This window comes from Hippocampus comes, unplaced genomic scaffold, assembly GCF_001891065.2.
Source record: "Hippocampus comes isolate QL1 unplaced genomic scaffold, H_comes_QL1_v1.1 scaffold261, whole genome shotgun sequence".
In the NCBI taxonomy this organism is placed as follows: Eukaryota; Metazoa; Chordata; class Actinopteri; order Syngnathiformes; family Syngnathidae; genus Hippocampus; species Hippocampus comes.
The window spans coordinates 3,075,892-3,095,558 of NW_017805824.1; the positions used below are offsets into that span (position 1 = coordinate 3,075,892).

Sequence of the window (19,667 nt, forward strand, 5' to 3'; positions counted from 1 at the left end):
TGGGCAATATTTGCCATTTGTTTTTATCTTTGTGTACTGTAACAATTTCCAGCAAATGTACACAGATAACACCGGCCTCGTTACTTATTACACGCACCATAACCTTGTATTCTTAAATATTAAAAATAAATAAATAAATAAATCAGCCTTTTCAGGTGTTTATTCTTTTGTTTTAGTTTCATTGATAATCCATCAGTTAATTTGCCACACCAAACTGATTCAAGGACATTTGTCTGACATCACACTGTCATTTGAAATATGACTCTCTCTGTTGGACAATTTGCTGCACGCTTCTTTGAATCACATTTATAATTTTGTTGACTGCCTCTATCACACTGTCACCAATACACAGCAAACAACAAGGCATGATGATACAGTAGCCTCTCATACTGCCAACAAGGCAACAAAAAGGAAAGCACAGATCATTCCGCTCATCCATGATAAGTGCTTACGAACAATATCTTCAGCAGTTTCACTTTAGGGTCCATTGTAATTTTTTATGCTACATTCAGAACGAAGATAAAATGTCCTTTGGCCCAGCGTTTCTCGCATGACTTTGATGATGGGATACAAATGTAGCAGCATCATTTACAGCACCACAAGGAAGAGGAGGGGTTCCTCTTCCTTTGACAGAAATAAGTAATAATGCATGAACATCGCCAGTCCATTTGGTGACCGTGGGTTTTGCTAAAAAAATGGCTAATGCTCAATACTATTTTGGTTCACAGTTCAATAGCAAAAAACAAGTAAATACACTCACTAGATATCCCAACTTTCTTGCTTCCCATTCTCTAAGACTGCTTCTTTTTGCTCATTTTGGAAGCTGGCTGTGTTGTACAAGACCCGGTGCCCGCAGACCGCAATGGTTATTTAGTCCTTCAGTGTTATTCCACGTGACCCGCTAGGGCTGGACTATTAATTGAAATGTAATTGCGATTTTGATTTTGGCTTTATTCCGATTTCCTCCCACATTCCAAAAACATGCATGGTAGTGTACTGGAACACTCTAAATTGTCCCTGGGTGTGATTGTGAGTGTGTATGGCTGTTGTTTGTTGATGTGTGCCCTGCGATTGGCTGGCAACCACTTCAAGGTGTACCCTGCCTACTGCTCAAAGACAGCTGGGATAGCTTCCAGCACTCCCACAGCCCTCGCGAGGATAAGCATTTCAGATATGGCTAGATAATTAACGTTTTATAATAATTTCAATTTAACAGTGACGAAAACAAATGAATTATGAGTCAGATTCTGATTTGGTCTGTAATATGGACAGAAACGTTGATCATTATTTTCCAAAGTAAAAGTAAATGTTTTATTTTTCAACACAAAATTGAATATTTATTTTTGAAAGGCTGGAAATTCTGAGAATTGGGGACTTTTTATTATAAAAAGGTATCAAAATTCGTGGCTCATCAAAAATGATTATCGATTAATTTGATCATCGATTAGTTCTTGATTAATCGTTTCACCACTACGCAATTTATCAATTGTTCTATTTGACACTGTCTAAACATTGGGGCGCACCTTTGAATCTCAGACTGCAACTGTGTGGATTTGGCAGGTTGTCTTTCCATAACTGCTTTTACTGTACATGTCATCACTTGTCTTCAAAGAAAAGTTTTATTGAGTTTGAGTATTACATTGGTTAACTTAAATTGGGTGTTAAAAAGATAAAATAAAATTTGCGCATCTACAATGATTTTATTACGCACACCTCATTTGTTAAGGGAGAAGTATATTTTTTAATCATGAACAATAATGTAAAACTTGTACACTTATGTGGCTACTGAACATGTACAATGTTTCTTAAAACATTCCCTGTCCAGATACGAAAGTTTGATAATGCTTACAGTTAGACGCTTAGATTGGCCTTATTTTTAAAAATCCGAATGAACTGAATCTGATCCAGAATCTAAGAGCAAATTGTGTTCAACCTTCGGGTATTTATTCAATTGGTCGTTTTTTTTTTTTTTTTTTTTTTTTTTTTTTTTTTTAACGGAATTTGAAAATTAAATTATTTTTTTAATGGCCAGAGAACATGTAAGCAATATAAATAAATATTTATTGGGAATGTGGCATTCATCAAAGGTTCATGTTCATTAGGCATATTACTTGCCCCTTCGATCACACCGTTGACCAGAACGTCAGTTCTTATGAGAGCACTATGTTTTATGACATGACTCATTCTAGCAAGTCCAAGCCACAATATCCCACATAAGTGAGTACAGTCATATTTTTGTCAATATTTTGTATCTTTTCCTGGGACAACACAAAAGAAATGACACTTTGCTAAAATGTAGTCAGTGTACAGGTTACATAAGTGTAAACTGACTCTACTCCAAAGTTAATTCAGCACAGCCATTATGTCTTAACGGCAGGCAACAAAAGTGAGTGCACCCCCAAGTGAAACTGTCCAAATTAGGCCCAATCAGCCCTTTTCCCTCCTAAGACTTGTAGGACTTGTGGAACAGAAAAACACAGACACTAACTGCAAACTTCTCGCCATTTTCTATGTTCTATTCCATATCATTTTCTTTCCCTTGCTGTGGCTGTGCGTGTCTTGGCAGCCGCAGCTCAGTCCTCATTATCAGCGTGCGTCGCTGCAGGCTGACGTCAGCACGGTCACCCACCTCCATACAAATGTCCTGCCTGCCATTGATACCTGTTCTCTGGCCCACCCTCCCGCTCACACACGCTCTAGTTAGCATGTTTTTATCAGTTTGAGCAAGGTCCGTCCTCTCACACCACAGTGCTACAGCCTCGCCAATATGACACACAGGTGCAACTAGCTGGCCCTCTTATAGCTTGCACAAGTTTATTGAGTCCTGTTAAGAGATATTTACGACTGCACTCATGTTGAGTGCTTTGGGTTTTTTTTCAATGTCCTACTTTTTTGTCATTGTGCTTGAAGTCCATCATGTTTGTGTTAATGTTTTGTGTATATGTCTGTCGTGTGTATGTCTGTCAATGTGCTACTGTACATGTTTCTTTTAATGTTGATCAAATGCACAAACATATACTTCCACAAACATAGACTCGCTATGTGGTGAGAGACTAGCGCGTCAGTTAGAGGTGTTGACATGTTTTCTTATGACTTCAGAATGCAAGCATGTCCTTGTACACCCAAATGTGTTTGGTGTGAGAAGTATTGTATTGTTGTTATGCAAGCAAGTTGGCATGTGAGAACAGCTTAGTTGGCTGTCACCCCATCTATACCATCATGTCATGTTGTCATAACATCACTGAAGAAAATATGTCCTGTTCATTGAAAGATCATCCATTTTTTCCCCTTTCCAGCAAATACACTAAGCTGTGTGTTGTGACCTATGTGGTAATGGTGGTACCAGCTTTTCCAGTTCCTGGATCACGTAGCAATAAGGTCATCAGAGTGTTCCATTAAACTGTCACGCATATTTTTGGAATGTAGGAAGAAACTGGAGTACCCGTAGAAAACCCACGCAGGCACAAGGAGAACATGCAAACGCCACACCGGAAGGCCGTAGATGGAATCGAACCCTGCACCTCTGCACTGTGTGGCAGACTTGCTCGGTAGACCTGCTAACCAGTCAATGACAAAACTACTCGAACGCTATTGCCTTGGTTGAGGATGCAGCAAAAGAACAATTTTAGGTCTCGAAAGAATTAATTGATTATCAAAATGAATGATCGATGAAGTTGATGATTAATTGAGTAGTCATTCCACCTCTATTGTAGATGTTTCCACCAGTGCTTTGTCGACATCTCCTGCAGTCGGGCTCTGCCAGTGACTTGAACTGGAAGGAGGTGTTTTGTCCTGTTTTGCCAAATGCAAATGCTTAACCTCTATTGAAGATTCTAAATTGCCCATTGGTCTGATTGTGAGTGTGAATGGTTGTTTATTTGTAAGTGCCAGCGATTGGTTGGTGACCAGCCTAGGGTGTACCTCGCTGCTTGCCCAATGTCAGCTGGGATAGGCTCCATCTTACACAAAACCCTGATGCGGACAAGTGGTACTCAAAATCGATGGTGTATGATTGAAAGGTTCAGTCGAAAATGTAACTGTCACCACCTTTTTTCTGTACTTCCTGTCTTAAATTAAGTGTTCTTCACAAAGTCTATTCCTTCCCTTCTTGATGTCCTTGACTTCACGTCTACTGCCTTGTTCCAGATCCACCATTCTTCTCTGTCGACAGGCAGAGGGCCAACAAGTTAACAACCCTACTCCGTCCTCTGGCCATCTCCCGCCATCTTGTTGCCTTGGTTTTTTTCTTCCCCCACCCTTTACTGGCCTCTGTGTCTAGTTGCCATGGCAAGGGCTTATTTGCCATATTAAATATTTGGCACCAATATCCAGATTCTGATGACAAACACCCAATATGCCACTTTGATCAACGAAGCAGCGGATGATTAGAGGAGACGGGATTGTGCCACTCTACTATGGAACAATCTGGACTTGTATTCATGTCACATGCAGCATGTGATGCTTGTTTATATACACAATTGCCATACAAAAAAAAAACATTTTGTATGGCAAATTATTTGTTTGAATTTCTGTCACATCCGTGTGGCACTATTTTAGATGTCTATCTTTTCTTTTCTTTTTTACACACCACATTATAATTGACACAATTGGGCTCATATGAAAATCTGCACTTATTTACACGTATTAATTTACTTCTTACTAGCTTCTCATTTAAATCTAAGTCAGCGATTCACAACCACTGTGCACCAGCACATTAATGTGCCGTGTGTGGTCATCAGGTGTTATGTGGAAAGTTGTCCAGTTTGTCTGAAAATTAATACATTTATTTACAAGAAATAATTGTTCTTTGTTGCTCTTTCTCTGCCCGTGACATATAGTGACAGCTCTTGCTCTAGATGGCTTAATGTACAATTAATTAACCTACGTATCCACCATTACCATATAAAGATGATAGCTTTGTGTTTAATTAGTACTCATTTGTGAGTAAAGATCAATATCATAATTACAGTATTTGAATGATGTATGTATAATTCTGTGACATTTTAGTTGTGAGCTGGGCTTGACATTTTTCTGAGATAAGATAAGATATTGTATGTAAAGGCTGGGATACTATGCACCAAGGCATAAGCAAATTTGTGTGTCTCGCCCTCTTGTGGCTGCAAGAGTGAAGCTGGGCTTGTTAACAAGTGACTATGAACTCATAGGCCTATATTTAAGACAGTGAACCACATGTATCTTGGCTTAAAGTTATGTTAAAATACATTGGGCACTTCTGAAGATTAGGACAATTCAGGCACTAATATTTTTTTGAGGTGACAATTTCTTTTAGAATTTGTTATTTTTTTTCAAGTGAAACAGAACAAATCATTTGATTCCAGCTCAGCTACACTTTTCATCAGATATTTTATTTGTCATACATCATGTTTTGCTGTTGCTTGATCCAACCCTGTTACAGCTACTGAGGCACCCAAGAAACATGTTTCAACAATATTGCTGAATAAATTTCCTTTGCTACCAAAAAAAAAAAAAAAAAAAGTAAAATTTTATTTGAAAACAAATTACATTTTAGTATTACGGTACTCTAACTAAAGAGGGTTACAAATCAGTGCTGATGTAAGAATACATGCTTGCTGCTTTAGCTGCTATGCTAACTGGTCAAGAACAATTTTAGCAATATAATTTTTAAAAAAGGTTACAAATTAGTGCTGATGTCAGAATACATGCTAGCTGTTTTAGCTGCTATGCTACCTGGTCACGAACAAATTTAGCAATACTGTATGTTTAAAAAAAAAAAAAATCTGGAATATATGCGTAACAGCGTTGCATAGGTAACACACACCATTGTGGTAAAACATAAAAATAGAAGAGAGAAGTAACTGTCTTGATGTCGAGAAAATAGTCATTTCAGGGGTGGTTATTTTAGGTCATTTAAATATTTCGGAATCACTTTTAGTACAGTTACACAACATGTGCATGTTTTTTTTCCATTTTGTGCGTGGATTATTTAAAATTCCATGGTGGGGGACACAAAATATCCTCCAATTCTAGAATGACCAACATACTTGCTTTAATTTCCGAAAACATAAGTTTGCCATTCAAAACAAGCAAATCCTCATAAACTCATGTGTTTTGACGACAAAGTTCGAGGGCTACATTACATGGATGTTTCTTCGTCAAATTAGTCACAATCTAAACTGCAGATTGGGTCATTTGAGGCCCAGTGGTGTGGTGTTACGCAACCTGCTCTAACTGACTGTACAGTATTCTGTTCTGGAGCGCAACTGCTGTTTGGTTACCGACAGATAGCATGGAAATGCGGCCGATTGACGTAGTTGCCACCAGATAAGATCCCCATAGTTCCATTGTAGATGCACCGCTGTGGTTTTGGTGGTTTACTTTTCCTCCTCAGTCTGCTTTCAGTAAGGCAGCGTTCATAGCATACCTGCTGTGTGAAGTGTATCATGCTGTGCATCAAATCCTTCATGTAAACACTCGTACTACTCTGTGGATTTAGATAAGAAGAAGAATGGACTAACAGATGGTTTCCTTCATGATGACCTTCCAGTACTGCACTGTGAAAATCTGCAATGTAGTGTTTGTTTTAGCTTTTAGCCTGTAAAGTTTTATGCTGCCTGCTATTAGCGCCCATTTATTTTCTAAGAATGTGTGTAACTCTCCTTTCCAGATGATCTTGTGGGACTGGGATCTAAAGCATTGGTATAAACCACAGTATCAGGTCAGTAACGTCTCTCATTGCACATACAGATACTGTATCAAACATGCTTATTGACCCTAATAAAAGATGGCTTCAAATCACCAGTTGCTGGCACTTCAACACATACACGCATGCACGCACACACACACACACACACACACACACACACACACACACACACACACACACACACACACACACACACACACACACACTTTGAAAGCTGGTACATAATGACCTTGACATTGTTGACTTGCCACATTTTATCACACTCAGACATTCCCACCCCTCTAAGAACTATTTGTTTACTCTGTCAAAGAATTTTGCTCCCACGGCCCAAAGTCCCATTCTGTTACTGTTTTATCGATATATATTGTAGGATGCTTTTGGGGTTCACTGAGATTAATAGTCCTGTGTCCTTTCTGTTATTAAATATTCATTTAAACCGAATGACATGTACAGACTCCTGCTATTCTTAAAATGTAAAATAACTTATTCAACAGAAAGTGAATACACAGACACTATTCTTTGAATGATATACAGTATGAATCCAAATACAAACATGGCGACTGAGCCAGATCATAAGGAAAACTATATTGCTTCAAATTTTAAACATAGTGTTGTATGACCAAGTTTAGAAACAAGTTGAACTTTTCAAGGTAAAGGAATATTTTTTTTAATTTTGTGAAGGGGTACTTGAACCACACTGAAAATGCACAGGAATGGTCGTGCTTAGTACGTCTGCTGCACAGCTCGGAGCTGCTGGTTCATTGAAATGTCTTCATGTTGTTTGTTCTCCCCATGTATGTTTTTTTTTTTTTGTCATTTGTTCAATAAAGCGATTGAAAGCGGCCCCAAATAATATACATTCTCAGTCAAAAGGGTTCTTTTCTCCTGCCTTATTGCTGCAACATTAATCTGTGTTGAAAACTAATGATCCCTGCGAAAATCCAAGGCAAAGAATCTGCTTTGACCTTTTTGTGTGTGTGTGTGTGTGTGTGTGTGTGTGTGTGTAATTTAATTGTTGGAGCCCTACCACCAGCAATCTATAGCTTAATTTAAGCACTGCTTATTATATTACTTAGTCATATACTCAGGACTTTTTTGTAATGCTAAGACTTAACTCTCTTACTGATCACACTGAGACTCTTTTTGAATGAGGTGGTTGCGTACAATGATCAGTCTTAAACTGTAGAAATGGTTACATGCACATTGCACCATGGGACTTACTGAGTGAAACGTGTTATGTCTTCTTTCAAATACGTCAGCATTGTCATAGATCTCTTATGCTGCCTTGACACGACTCCACCTTATTATATGTCAGGGCGCGGCGAGTGGCAATGGCGTTGACCTGTCAGTCATCAACGAGGCCAGAAACCTGGTGTCAGAACTGATGATGGACTCGTCCTTGTCATCCCAAACAATCTCAACCCTGCACAGCATCTCCAACCTCATGGGGACCTTCTCAGGGTCGTGTCGGCCCCGGGTCAACCCTTTCACCCCATTCCCCGGCTTTTACCCCTGTGATGAGGTGGATGACTCAGTGGAGAGGAGTGAACGTAAAACCATTAAGGTGGGTATATGCATTATAAAAATACATGAGCAAAAGTCACATGTCTTTCAGTGAAGCGCACAACCAAACCATCGTAGAACAATTCTAAATACTGTACAGTATTTTGATTTGACTCAATAATTTTCCGGTTAATTCTCAACTACTTAAAAGTAAGTTATGGTAATTGGGGCAATGTAATTCAAGTGAACTGTAAAATAAAAATCTCGGAACGTATCTACTTTATCCTGATCTTCTTGCTTCATGTACCATATGACTACGGTTTCACAGTATGTAGTTTTTGCATAATTCTACTAGGAAATATCTAAAATATATATATATATACACACACACACACACACACACAGTACCGGTATATATAAATATCTAACCCATTCTTTTGAGAGCCCAGAAATTCATCTTCACGTATATGGGCTTTCTCATTCCTCTTTAAAACCAGCTGTCTTCTCTGTCAGGAAAATACACATTTTTGTCCTCAAAAGAGTGCTTTTTTTTTAGGTGTAGTATCTTATAACTGTGTGTGGATTGTGTTGCATGAGGACTTGTTCCTGATGAAGGTATTTAACCCTTTCATGCACAAATATTAATAACCTACATCAGGATTTTTTTTCTCAAGTTTTTGATTAGTCTTTAGGCATGAAAATAAACAATGGCAGTGGATGGCAATACACAGAAGGGTCCATTGTAGTGGTTGACGCACAACTGTGACATTAAGATTATTTAATATAAGAGAAAACAACATGTGAATAGATGTCCACTCTAGTAGCCGCTGAACCTGAAAGGGTTAAGAACTTCGTTTTCTTACATTTTTCTGATAAATTCTTGGGCAAAGTTTGAAAATGATTGTACATTCTGTTGGCACGTTTTATTATAATATGCAGGATGACAAGTCTTAAACATAATTTACTCTTGACAGGGTTTGAGCAGCAGAAACAGCCTGCCTACTCCTCAGCCCAGGCGGAGTTCTACCTCCTCTTCTGTGCTGCCTCCTATCGACACACTTTCATCACGGTGGGAACGTAACACCGGCAAGAGATCACACCCTGACCTTAACTTGATTAGGTATCAACACAACACACAGCCTTTGCTCTTGTCACACAGCCACATTGCTGCACACTCAAACAAAACATTCATTTGCAGCTGCTCATCTTTTTCATTGGCAACTTTCAGACTGCAGGAAAAAGCCACACAAATTAGATTTTTTTTTTTTTTTGCCTATATGTGACCAGTATTTGATTTTCAACATTGATAAAAAAAAAATAAAAAATAAAAAAAATCTTTCATGACAATTTCAATGGCTAGATTTAGATTTTTTCAAATCCAACTCCGGTCACTTTCATATGTGGTCCTAGATCAGCTACATATCTGATTTTTTTTACAACGCAACCTCAGTCTGAAAGGACAGTTCGCATGTATCCGACCTATATGTCATCAAAGGCCCAATTTGCGCTCAGCGCGGGCAGATGGGTCGTGCTTGGGAGGGAGCTTGACAATTGTTCATGAATCTGCAAAGTTGTTTTGAGTAAGAGTGTTGACTTTAGTCTCACTTTAAACATGAAGCATAAAGTATACATTTGTGGTGATAGTTGTAATTCAGACACAAATGTGGTTCATTTATTACACATAGCAACGATGCAACACCATTTCAAGTGGACATCTCCATGAAATGAGGAGATTGAAAAACCTTGCCTCATTTCCCCAAAATATTTATACATCCTCCCACATCGCGCCTCTGTAGATGATTGAAAGATGAGCCCCTTCACGCTGGAGCATATCTATTTCTGTAAACACTGCCGCGTCATGGTTTCTTTTGTGTCTGTCACTCAACGTCGTGCTTTGTGCGCATGCATGTCACATCACAGATGCAGTCCGTTGACATTAGGAGTTCAATTCAACCTAAAAAGATCGTATTTGACCAAAAAAACTGAATTGGGCATTACACCCTGCAGTGTCAATGTAGCCTAAATTCCTTTGAATTCATCATATCTTGGATGTATATTTGTATTGTTTCTTTTGTGGTCTTAATGTATATTTGTGTCTCAATGGTGCGTTAGGGCTAAATTAAAGGAAGCAACTGATACCTGGTAAAGAATAGGGGTGTTCACACAGCACACATTTGCTTCGGTGCTGCACCGATGTATTTTGTTGCGATATATCTTACACCGGAGCAAATTTTGTGGAGCGTTCACACGTACAAAGCCGCTGACTAAAGAGAAGCGTGTTAACCCCGTGCCAGCCCCACTTGCGTTCACACGGCAGTTTTTGCAGCGGTGCAAAACGATAGAAAACAAAGAGCTGTCGTGTTGGTTCTTTTTAAAACATACACAACTCAAGCAACTACTGTACAGGCACGTCCTTCTCCTTCTCGGTCTCCGTGCCTTCTGCTCGAGAGGCGTTCAATTTGCTCCGGTTTAAGCTGTTTTCAGGGGCTACACCGGTGTAACTTTGCACGTGTGAACACTCTACTGGGGCAGCCCGCACTGCACCGGAGCAAATGTGGCCGTGTGAACACCCCTAATGACATACTAAACATTCAGGGGGAAGAAAAAAAAAAAACAATCATACGACTGTAGTGACTATCATTCTCCACAAGATGCCAGTACTTCTTCATTGTATTAGCTCCATTGTAATTGGGCTGAAGTGAAGAGTCAGTCAGACTGATGATAACAGGCAACAACATATATTCACGTTTGTTGTATCCAGCTCAGGACTGTCCAATGGGCCAAATGCAAACCTGCTCACCATTCCGAAGCAAAGGTCTTCTTCTGTCACCCTTACCTACCACGCAGGGTCAAGGAGAGCAGGTGGGAGCCAATTGCATCTTTCTGCCAGAGTTCAACTTGTAACAAAGAGCTCTGTTTGAAAATATGATTGTATTTTAAGATGTACATCACGGTTTTTAGAATCGCCACACCTTAACCACTTTTGTGCAGAAAAATAGAACAACAAGGACAACCTGTTCGTTGCATTAAAAAGGCCTTCGGACAATCATCATTCTCAAGAATGGGGGGGAAAAAAACCCTCCCTGCTGAATTAAATTCCATTACAAATTACAGGTCCTTCGTAAACAAGGCTCTTTCACACGAGGCTCATTATAAATATAATAGATATATAAGAAACTGTTCTCTTGTCATGTACACACTAATTAAAATTAGGTCATACAAAGCGTAATGGCAAAGTAGACTATTAGGGGGCTACTGTGACTGCATCAGAACAAAAACGGAAACAAATTTTCAGTTACAAATTCGACTGTGCATTCGAGGACTGCCGATAAGATATGCAGGGACAACTCAAACGCAGATGAACAAAATCACTAAAATAAACCTAACAACAACCAAACCATCAGATGGCGCCAAAGAAGTACTTTAATTGCTTTTGCCTGAGCACAAAGACCCTTAAAGCTAAGGTTTTTAGCAAATAATGGTAGATTATATGTTTTAATTTATTAATTGTATTATTATTATTATTATTATTATTATTAATAATATTTTTTGATACCCTATTTTTAAATTTATTTTTTACTTGCGAAAGTGACTCCACAGGAAAATTATCTTCAAAGCTACAATCTGAAATACAGCATCTTTACTCTCCAATTTATTTTATATTTTTTTTTGTATAGAGTCCACAACAAATAAATACCCTAAACATGTTTTAACCAAGAAAACCCCCTCCCATACCCCCACACCCTTTATCAGGGAACTCTCCTAGTCTGAGTCCCGTCACCTCTCCCGGCCACAGTCCTTCATCTGTAACCACAGGTTCTTCATCGTCCCTGGTCACTCGGTCGCCTGTGGAGTTCCCAGACACAGCGGACTTTTTGACAAAGCCAAGTCTCAACGTGAACCTGCACAAGCCTTTGGGCTATACGCTCAGCTCATGTGACTTCCAGCAGGCATTCCGCAGCTCCACTTTACCTCTTTGCACCAGGTAAAAAAAACCCGACAGAGACATGAATTTCTTGCTCATTATTGTTTAATTATAGTCATGCACGAGACTTGACTTGTCCATGCCAGCTGCTGGCGTCAGATGCCAAAGGGAGTTTCCGTCGGCGATTCAGGGGATCTCAATCAGCCCTTCCTCAGCGAGGCCCAACGCAGGCGCTCAGGTAAATAAAATTACACCAAATAATGTCATGTCACAATGAGCAACACCTTCCATCCATAAGTTTCAAAGAGGGTAGTTCCACCTCTTGCTGTGTGTGTGTGTGTGTGTGTGTGTGTGTGTGTGTGTGTGTGTGTGTGTGTGTGTGTGTGTGTGTGTGTGTGTGTGTGTGACTCAAATTTCAAATTTGTGTATCACATAATTAATTAAGTTTGAATTAGATTTTTGTTTTCTTTTTATGAGGGCAGCAGGAGAAGGGCCAGAGTTCCCAGGGGAACCTTTAATCAGGGAGGAGAGCATGGAAGTGGAGCTACCTGGAGAGATTGTGAGCACAGGGAAGCAGGGTGATGCTGAGGAGGAACAGAGCCCCAGCACAGAGAAGCAAACTCAGGAATTGGGGGTAAATTGTATCCCAGAGTCACAGCAACCATAATGAATGTCCACAATGAAGCATAATAATAATAATGCTTGATTGGTCCCCTCTAGGGTGAGCAGGAGTTTCGACTCGACCCGATGCTGGAAGACCATGATGCCCTCATGGAGAGGATGAACACCTGGAACTTTCAGATTTTTGACCTGGTAGACAAAACAGGAGGAAAGACAGGAAGAATACTCAGCTATGTTAGTAATCCGATGCGAATGTTTGCTCTTGTGTTTTTGTTGTGCGCTGAGGCTGTGGTCATGATATGTGTCCCCATCGGATAAATATCTTGTAGAAAAGGTCAATTCAGTGTACTTTGTTTGGTTCCATCAGCGCGTCTGTTCGGTCTAAATGTAATCAAAACTAGTCGTCTGTCAATGCTACTCTAATTTGGATCTTAGGATGGCCATTTACATTTCATGTGAGTAAGCTGCGCCAAACCTACTTGCCCGACAGCACTTTTTAAAATTGTGTTTCTTTTAGTTTGAAATTGTAGCTTAACCTAACACACTTACGAACACAAACTGTACCTCAAGGCAGTTTTTCATGTTATTCCACTGCATATGCTAAGCTTGTGACTGATGGTGGTGCTATGCTTACCTGGTGTTCTGATGTGTGTTTCAGTAAAGATGGTCTGTATTTCCCCAGGTGACTTACACCCTTTTCCAGGATACGTGTCTGTTTGAAATATTCAAGATCCCTGTGAGGGAGTTCATGACATACTTCTTTGCTCTGGAAAATGGCTACAGGGACATTCCCTGTGAGTGTTCACGCTGCGTGAGGCCTCTAGAAATGTTCAAGATTAATGTTTGTTCATTGTTTAGTCATGCGTCATCACAATGTCCATTGCTGAATGAGCTCAGTCACCCGTGTGTTGTAACGTTGAACGGCCAGCCAAACGCAGTCAACTTACGGCTTATTGCTTTGGATGAAATGCTCGCAGATCATAACCGAGTCCATGCTACCGATGTGCTCCATGCTGTCTGGTACCTGACCACTCGACCAATCCCTGGGTTCCAGCAAATCCACAGTGAGCATGTGACCGGAAGTGACACAGGTGAACCCCATAGAAAATAGTATGAAAAAAAGCATCGAGTAATATACCTGAAAGGCAAAAATTGGCCAACTGTTTTACATTACTTTGTAACATAATGTATTTATTTGTTTGTTTGTCTGTTTATTTGTTTGTTTAGTTCAAATTACATCGAAAGGAATGCAATATGTAATACAGGACTTTTGTTCATGTAAATGCTGGATGGGCTGGCCGGTATGTATGATCTCAGGCCATACTTTGCCCAGCTCTGGTCTAAATGGTCACATAAATGTAGAAAGAAGCTTACCACTGCATAACAAAGTAATGCGAATAAAATAAATTGCTCATTCTTTGATTATGGTACAAAGTCTGTATTTTTCAGAAATGAGCAGATTTTTTTTCTTGAAAAATGTGGTCACTTTTCAACTGGTACACCCTTAGAATTTTCAAACATTAAAATTACGCTATATATTTAACATTATTTCATCCTGTCTTCAACTCATTTTTTGAAGTATGCAATACACAACATGTGAGTACTCCATCGACATACAGATCTTAGTGTTGAAATCCCAAGACTCTTTGACATGTGTCTAATTAACACTCTGTGTTCCAGACTCAGACAGCGGGATCTCTCCTGGGAGGATATCATACGCCTCGTCCAAGAGCTCCTCGATATCAGATGACAGCTATGGCTGCCTGGCTTGGAACATCCCTGCTCTGGAGCTCATGGCCCTATATGTAGCAGCTGCAATGCACGACTATGACCACCCTGGTCGCACGAATGCCTTTTTAGTGGCCACTAATGCGCCCCAGGTAAACAAATTGTCTTAGTTAAAGTTTACATGTGTTCAGAAAAGTTAAGTTTGCACACATAAATTACAATGGCACATGGTAATTATTGTATGACTCTAGATTGAAGAAAGAGACAGAAATAGGTGAGTGCACAAAACACACACACACACACACACACACACACACACACACACACACACACACACACACAACAGAGCCTACCATTGTTCGGCGAATAAAAATATAGGTATGGAACTTGAATAGGTCACTTTGGGAGTGGGTTTGTCTGGCACCGTTTTGGTGGAGACTTTACTTTCATCTCAAAAAATTATATACAGAATAGCATTTATCTTTCCCCACTGATGCACTCACCCATTAAAAAAACAAACCAACATTGGCGCTCACTAATGCACTGCACAGGGAAGCACATGGCACCGACTGCTTGCATAATCTGCCTCTCCTGTTTTGAATCAATGTAATTACACTCCACTAGAGTTTTTCTTCTTCACAGTGGTGTCCTTAGATGTCCGGCGTTCTAAAGAAACCTCACATCGATGCTCATGGTTAAGGTTTAACCAGATAGTCGTTATTAACCTGAAATGACCCCTCTTTACATGCCTCCTGACTCAAAGTCAAGCTGTTTAGGTGTTCTATAAAAATGCTATTACTCTCTCCTTTGCCTGAGCGATTGGATGGCACGACAACCATAGTAAAGGAGAAACCCAATTCAGCTGGACCGAATCCATTTTAACAAAGTGGAAAACCGAATCCTTTTCATTTGTCCTGGCATAAGTCTACACACTACTGTCAGGAAGATCACACAGAAAGACACTTGGAAGAATTATTGAAATGGAATGGAAGGGTGGAACACGGATGGGCTAAAGAAGCACCCGGTACTTTTGGGTCTGGATCGTTCAACATCTGAAAAAATAAAATAAAATAAAAATGTGTCCCTTTAATTATTGAATGTTGCTGAAAGGATATTCCATTTTTAAGAAATGGAGTCCACATGTTCAGCATCTGTCCCGCACTGTGATGCGAAAGTTGATAAGGTCAGCTATGTGCCCCTGTTCAAATAAGAAAGTGGGTTAAGAGCAAAGGCAAGGGACCCTGAACCTATTGATCACTGATGATTTTGACAAACATGTCTGGCAGAAGATCTTTGGTGCTGCAAAGTGTGCCTATCTCTATGATTCTTCCTTCAGAAACGCACCAGTTGCATTGCAACATTAATTGAAGAAATGGTTCGTTTTTTTTTTTTTTTGTTTCCTGAATGAAATCTACATGTTAATCCATATGTGACGCTCTATGCATGACATATTATAGTTGCGTCATATAGGTCATTTCCACAACATTGCCGGGAATATGAAAAATATGCAGCCCCCTGTTCAAATGTGAGGTTTTTCTGATATGCAAAATGAAATCACAAAAAATAATTTCCAAACGTTTTCCACCATTGTGAACGATAATCTTTATAACTCAATCAGAAGAAAAATTATGTTCAAGAAGGGACGTAAAAAATAAACCACTGAATAATATGGTTGCACAAGTGCACACGCTGTGTTATATCTAGGATGTAGCCATTCGGAATGAACCAATCACATTCAAATTCATGTTAAATGGGAGTCAGCAGACACCTGTCATCACTTCAAGAAATTCTTTATCCCGAAATACATTTCAGATGTTCTAGTAGGCTTTTCATATATTTCTTAGCTTTCTAGCAGAAGCTTCAAGATTTTGTGTTTGGACTGACGGCAATTTCGAACTGTTCACACTTCCTTCCACCTTCTGTAAGCCTACACTTCCAGCTAAAGAAAAACAAGGTTGACATTTTTGGCAGCCATTTCTAAAAGGGCACAAACACAACAAAACTCATGACCAAAAGAACACCATACATACAGTGCAAAATGGTTTTGGTACCATTATTCTGAGTGGCTATTTTTCCTCAGGTGGAGCTGGATCCTAAAAAGGAGGAGGGAATTATGAATAGTGTGAAATAGCAGTGTGCAAAACCTGCAGGCTTCTGTGTCATGGTCCCTACTCTAACCTGTGGCTCTTCCCGTCATGTACAACACAGGCGGTGCTGTACAACGACCGCTCCGTGCTGGAGAACCATCACGCTGCATCGGCCTGGAACCTCTACCTATCCCGGCCAGAGTTTAACTTCCTGGTCAACCTCGATCATGTGGAGTTCAAGCGCTTTCGCTTCCTGGTCATTGAGGCCATTCTAGCCACAGACCTCAAGAAGCACTTTGACTTCCTGGCTGAGTTCAATTCCAAGGTCAATACGTGATCAGAATTCTTAACTATCTGTCTTTAATTTAGTTTAACTTACTGGAATATGATCAGGACAAATGATGCACATGGCTTTAATGAATGTTTGTCTGTCTGTTTGACTTCAAGGTCAATGATGTGAACAGTCCAGGAATTGACTGGACCAATGAGAATGACAGACTGCTAGTGTGTCAAGTATGTATCAAGCTGGCAGACATCAACGGACCGGCCAAAGTCCGCGACCTGCATTTGAAATGGACAGAGGGCATTGTCAGTGAGTTTTATGAACAGGTAATATTGGATGCATGCCATCCTGTTACTTGGCATCTTTGTGTTACATGGACATATTCCTCATGGAAAGAGCACTTATTGATCATATGTTTGTATTTCAGACACATTAACTGTGTATGTGTCATCGCTCTTGAAATGTTAACATATAAGCCTCACATCTCAGCACATGGACGACAAAAGAAGACTCCTGCTCAATTAGTGCTCCTAAAGAGAGGCTTTTGTTGTCAGTCCCACATTTACGGTTTACATTATATATATATATGGAACCAAACCATATAATTACATTTCATAAAATTATTGCTATATTCATGTGAACTACTATTGACGGGCTAACGGAAACTAGCAGGCTAGATGTTACGTTATTATCCTTAAAAAAAAACTGCCACGAACTCATACGAAGAAGCAGCACATACAAACACGGCATGTTACAAAATTCACAGGCATACTGTATTTTCTCTCTTCTCTGTGACAACCACAACGATTACTGGAGTGTGTAGGAGAAAATTCCAGACCTTCTCTGCATCCATATTTATGCTTGATTGCACTGCATCATCTCCAGTAGCTGTTATTGCTGTCTTACATGTTGAGACGTAACGTGGCATTACACTGGAGCTACGATTCTAAATTCAGACTTGCCAAAGTGTTTAAAAATAAACAAATAAATAAATAATGGCACCATTCTCAACTTGTTCCGCCAAAGTTGAATGCATAAGATTGTTCAAAACCTCAGTGAAATGTAAAAATTCAGCGGCAATTAAATGGTCAAGTCGATTTTGTCATTTCAATTGACAATTTTCTCCGAAAACAGCTGGGATAGGCACCAGCACGCTCTGCGACCCTTGTTGAGAATAAGCAGATCAGAAAATGGATGGATGGATAATATGGCTTCACAGATGTAGTTTATCGTTATCGTCACGTGACCAGCATTGTCGCTGCCTCTCATCTCCCTCAAGTCATATGGTTTGCTGTTGAATATATTTCAGCCTAATTTTTAGACGAAGATAGAAAAGGATGACAAGCTGTGGCAACCCCTCATGGGACAAGCCTAAAGGAAAAAGAAGATGACTGCCATCCATTTTCAGACCCTCCTTTACAATACCACGTGAAAAAAAAAAAAAGAAAATATACATATAAACGCATAACTGGGATTTAATGACTGGATTCTTAAAATATACAGTGAATGAGTTTTAATAAATTGAGGGCCATATCTGTTTTTTAAAATGTTTTGTCTAAATGGCATATTCAGCATTTAAACTGCCTGGTTCTCACTTTATTTAAGGTATGAAGCACGTAAAGCAGCCGATCTACTTTTTTCTTTTTACTGGCAGGGCGATGAAGAAGCGGGCCTGGGCTTACCCATCAGCCCTTTCATGGACCGCTCCTCCCCACAGTTGGCAAAGCTCCAGGAGTCCTTTATCACACATATAGTCGGCCCACTCTGTAACTCATACGATGCCGCAGGTTTACTTCCTGGCCAGTGGTTGAATGGAGATGGATCGGATGAAGACAATGAGGGTCGTGTCGACTCGGACACTGAGGATGATGATGTTGATGATGAAGAGGAGGACATGGATGAACTTGAGGAGGATCTGCGGCCAAGTGAGTCAACTGTAAAACCAATGATTCCATTTTCGACTGCTTATTTTGTTGAGGAGCTATAGCCCCTCCCAGCTGACTTTGGGTGCAGGGCAGGTTAAACACTGGACTGGTCGCCAGTCAGTCAAAGGACACGTAGACAAAGAATCATTCACGCTCCCATTCCCATAATTGTCTTTATCCAGTTATGAATTACACATCTGTTCGAAATGTATTAATGGCATGTCTGACATTTACGAACTGATGTAGTCAGTGTGATAATTCTTGCGCTATTTTATATTTTCACCGTTTCAAGATTTCCCGTGAACTTTCAAAGAAGAACAGGTGCCCGGAAGCTGTGGTGGGAACACACAGTTCTCAGGACTGCTTCGAATGTCCGTGTGAAAAAAAAATACACATATATGACTTGGATAGATTTGGGGACATTTGACGCTGTAAAACACTGGTGTGGTTCTTTTGGCCTGATACAGAAAATAACTTTTAGGCAGGATGCATCAGAATGTTATACAAGGGGAGATGTGATTAGATGAACAGTATAAACACTAATTACCGGTTGTCGTGTTACTAAAGTACCCTGAATGTACCATGTTGCTTGCATTTCAAGCTCCCCGTTGAACACTGTTACCACTGTCTCATAACAAATACACACTTTTGTTGGAGGTGCAGTTTAATAGTTTCAAAATTTCAACCATTGTCACCATTTTCCTTAATTTAACACACATTGGTAGATCTAAAATACATTTCAGTTGATACACATCTAAACATTTGACGCAGAGCAAAAACAAGTACCCATACAAAAGAACGACATTTAAAAATATTTCCATTCTTGTGCCTTTGGAGAAAATGTATCAAATTTCAGGGTGAAAGAATGACATTTAAGGTATGCTATCAAGTGTCAAAACAGGTAAAATTG

The 19,667-nt window shown here is 39.7% G+C and overlaps 1 protein-coding gene across 2 annotated transcripts in view; it reads left to right on the forward strand.

Annotated features, from left to right (window-relative positions):
* pde3b (phosphodiesterase 3B) overlaps positions 1–19,667 on the forward strand; it is a 43,879-nt gene that overhangs the window by 23,540 nt on the left and 672 nt on the right. The window contains exons 2-15 of one of the 2 annotated variants that reach the window (XM_019886728.1): positions 6,647–6,697; positions 8,001–8,249; positions 9,163–9,308; positions 10,950–11,050; positions 11,942–12,173; positions 12,260–12,351; positions 12,596–12,747; positions 12,834–12,968; positions 13,417–13,528; positions 13,712–13,825; positions 14,415–14,614; positions 16,671–16,874; positions 16,997–17,158; positions 18,487–18,757. In XM_019886728.1, coding sequence (XP_019742287.1) covers positions 6,647–6,697; positions 8,001–8,249; positions 9,163–9,308; positions 10,950–11,050; positions 11,942–12,173; positions 12,260–12,351; positions 12,596–12,747; positions 12,834–12,968; positions 13,417–13,528; positions 13,712–13,825; positions 14,415–14,614; positions 16,671–16,874; positions 16,997–17,158; positions 18,487–18,757 — 2,221 coding nt within the window. The remainder of the gene's footprint in view (positions 1–6,646; positions 6,698–8,000; positions 8,250–9,162; positions 9,309–10,949; positions 11,051–11,941; positions 12,174–12,259; positions 12,352–12,595; positions 12,748–12,833; positions 12,969–13,416; positions 13,529–13,711; positions 13,826–14,414; positions 14,615–16,670; positions 16,875–16,996; positions 17,159–18,486; positions 18,758–19,667) is intronic. The other variant, XM_019886729.1, reaches the window with a different exon arrangement.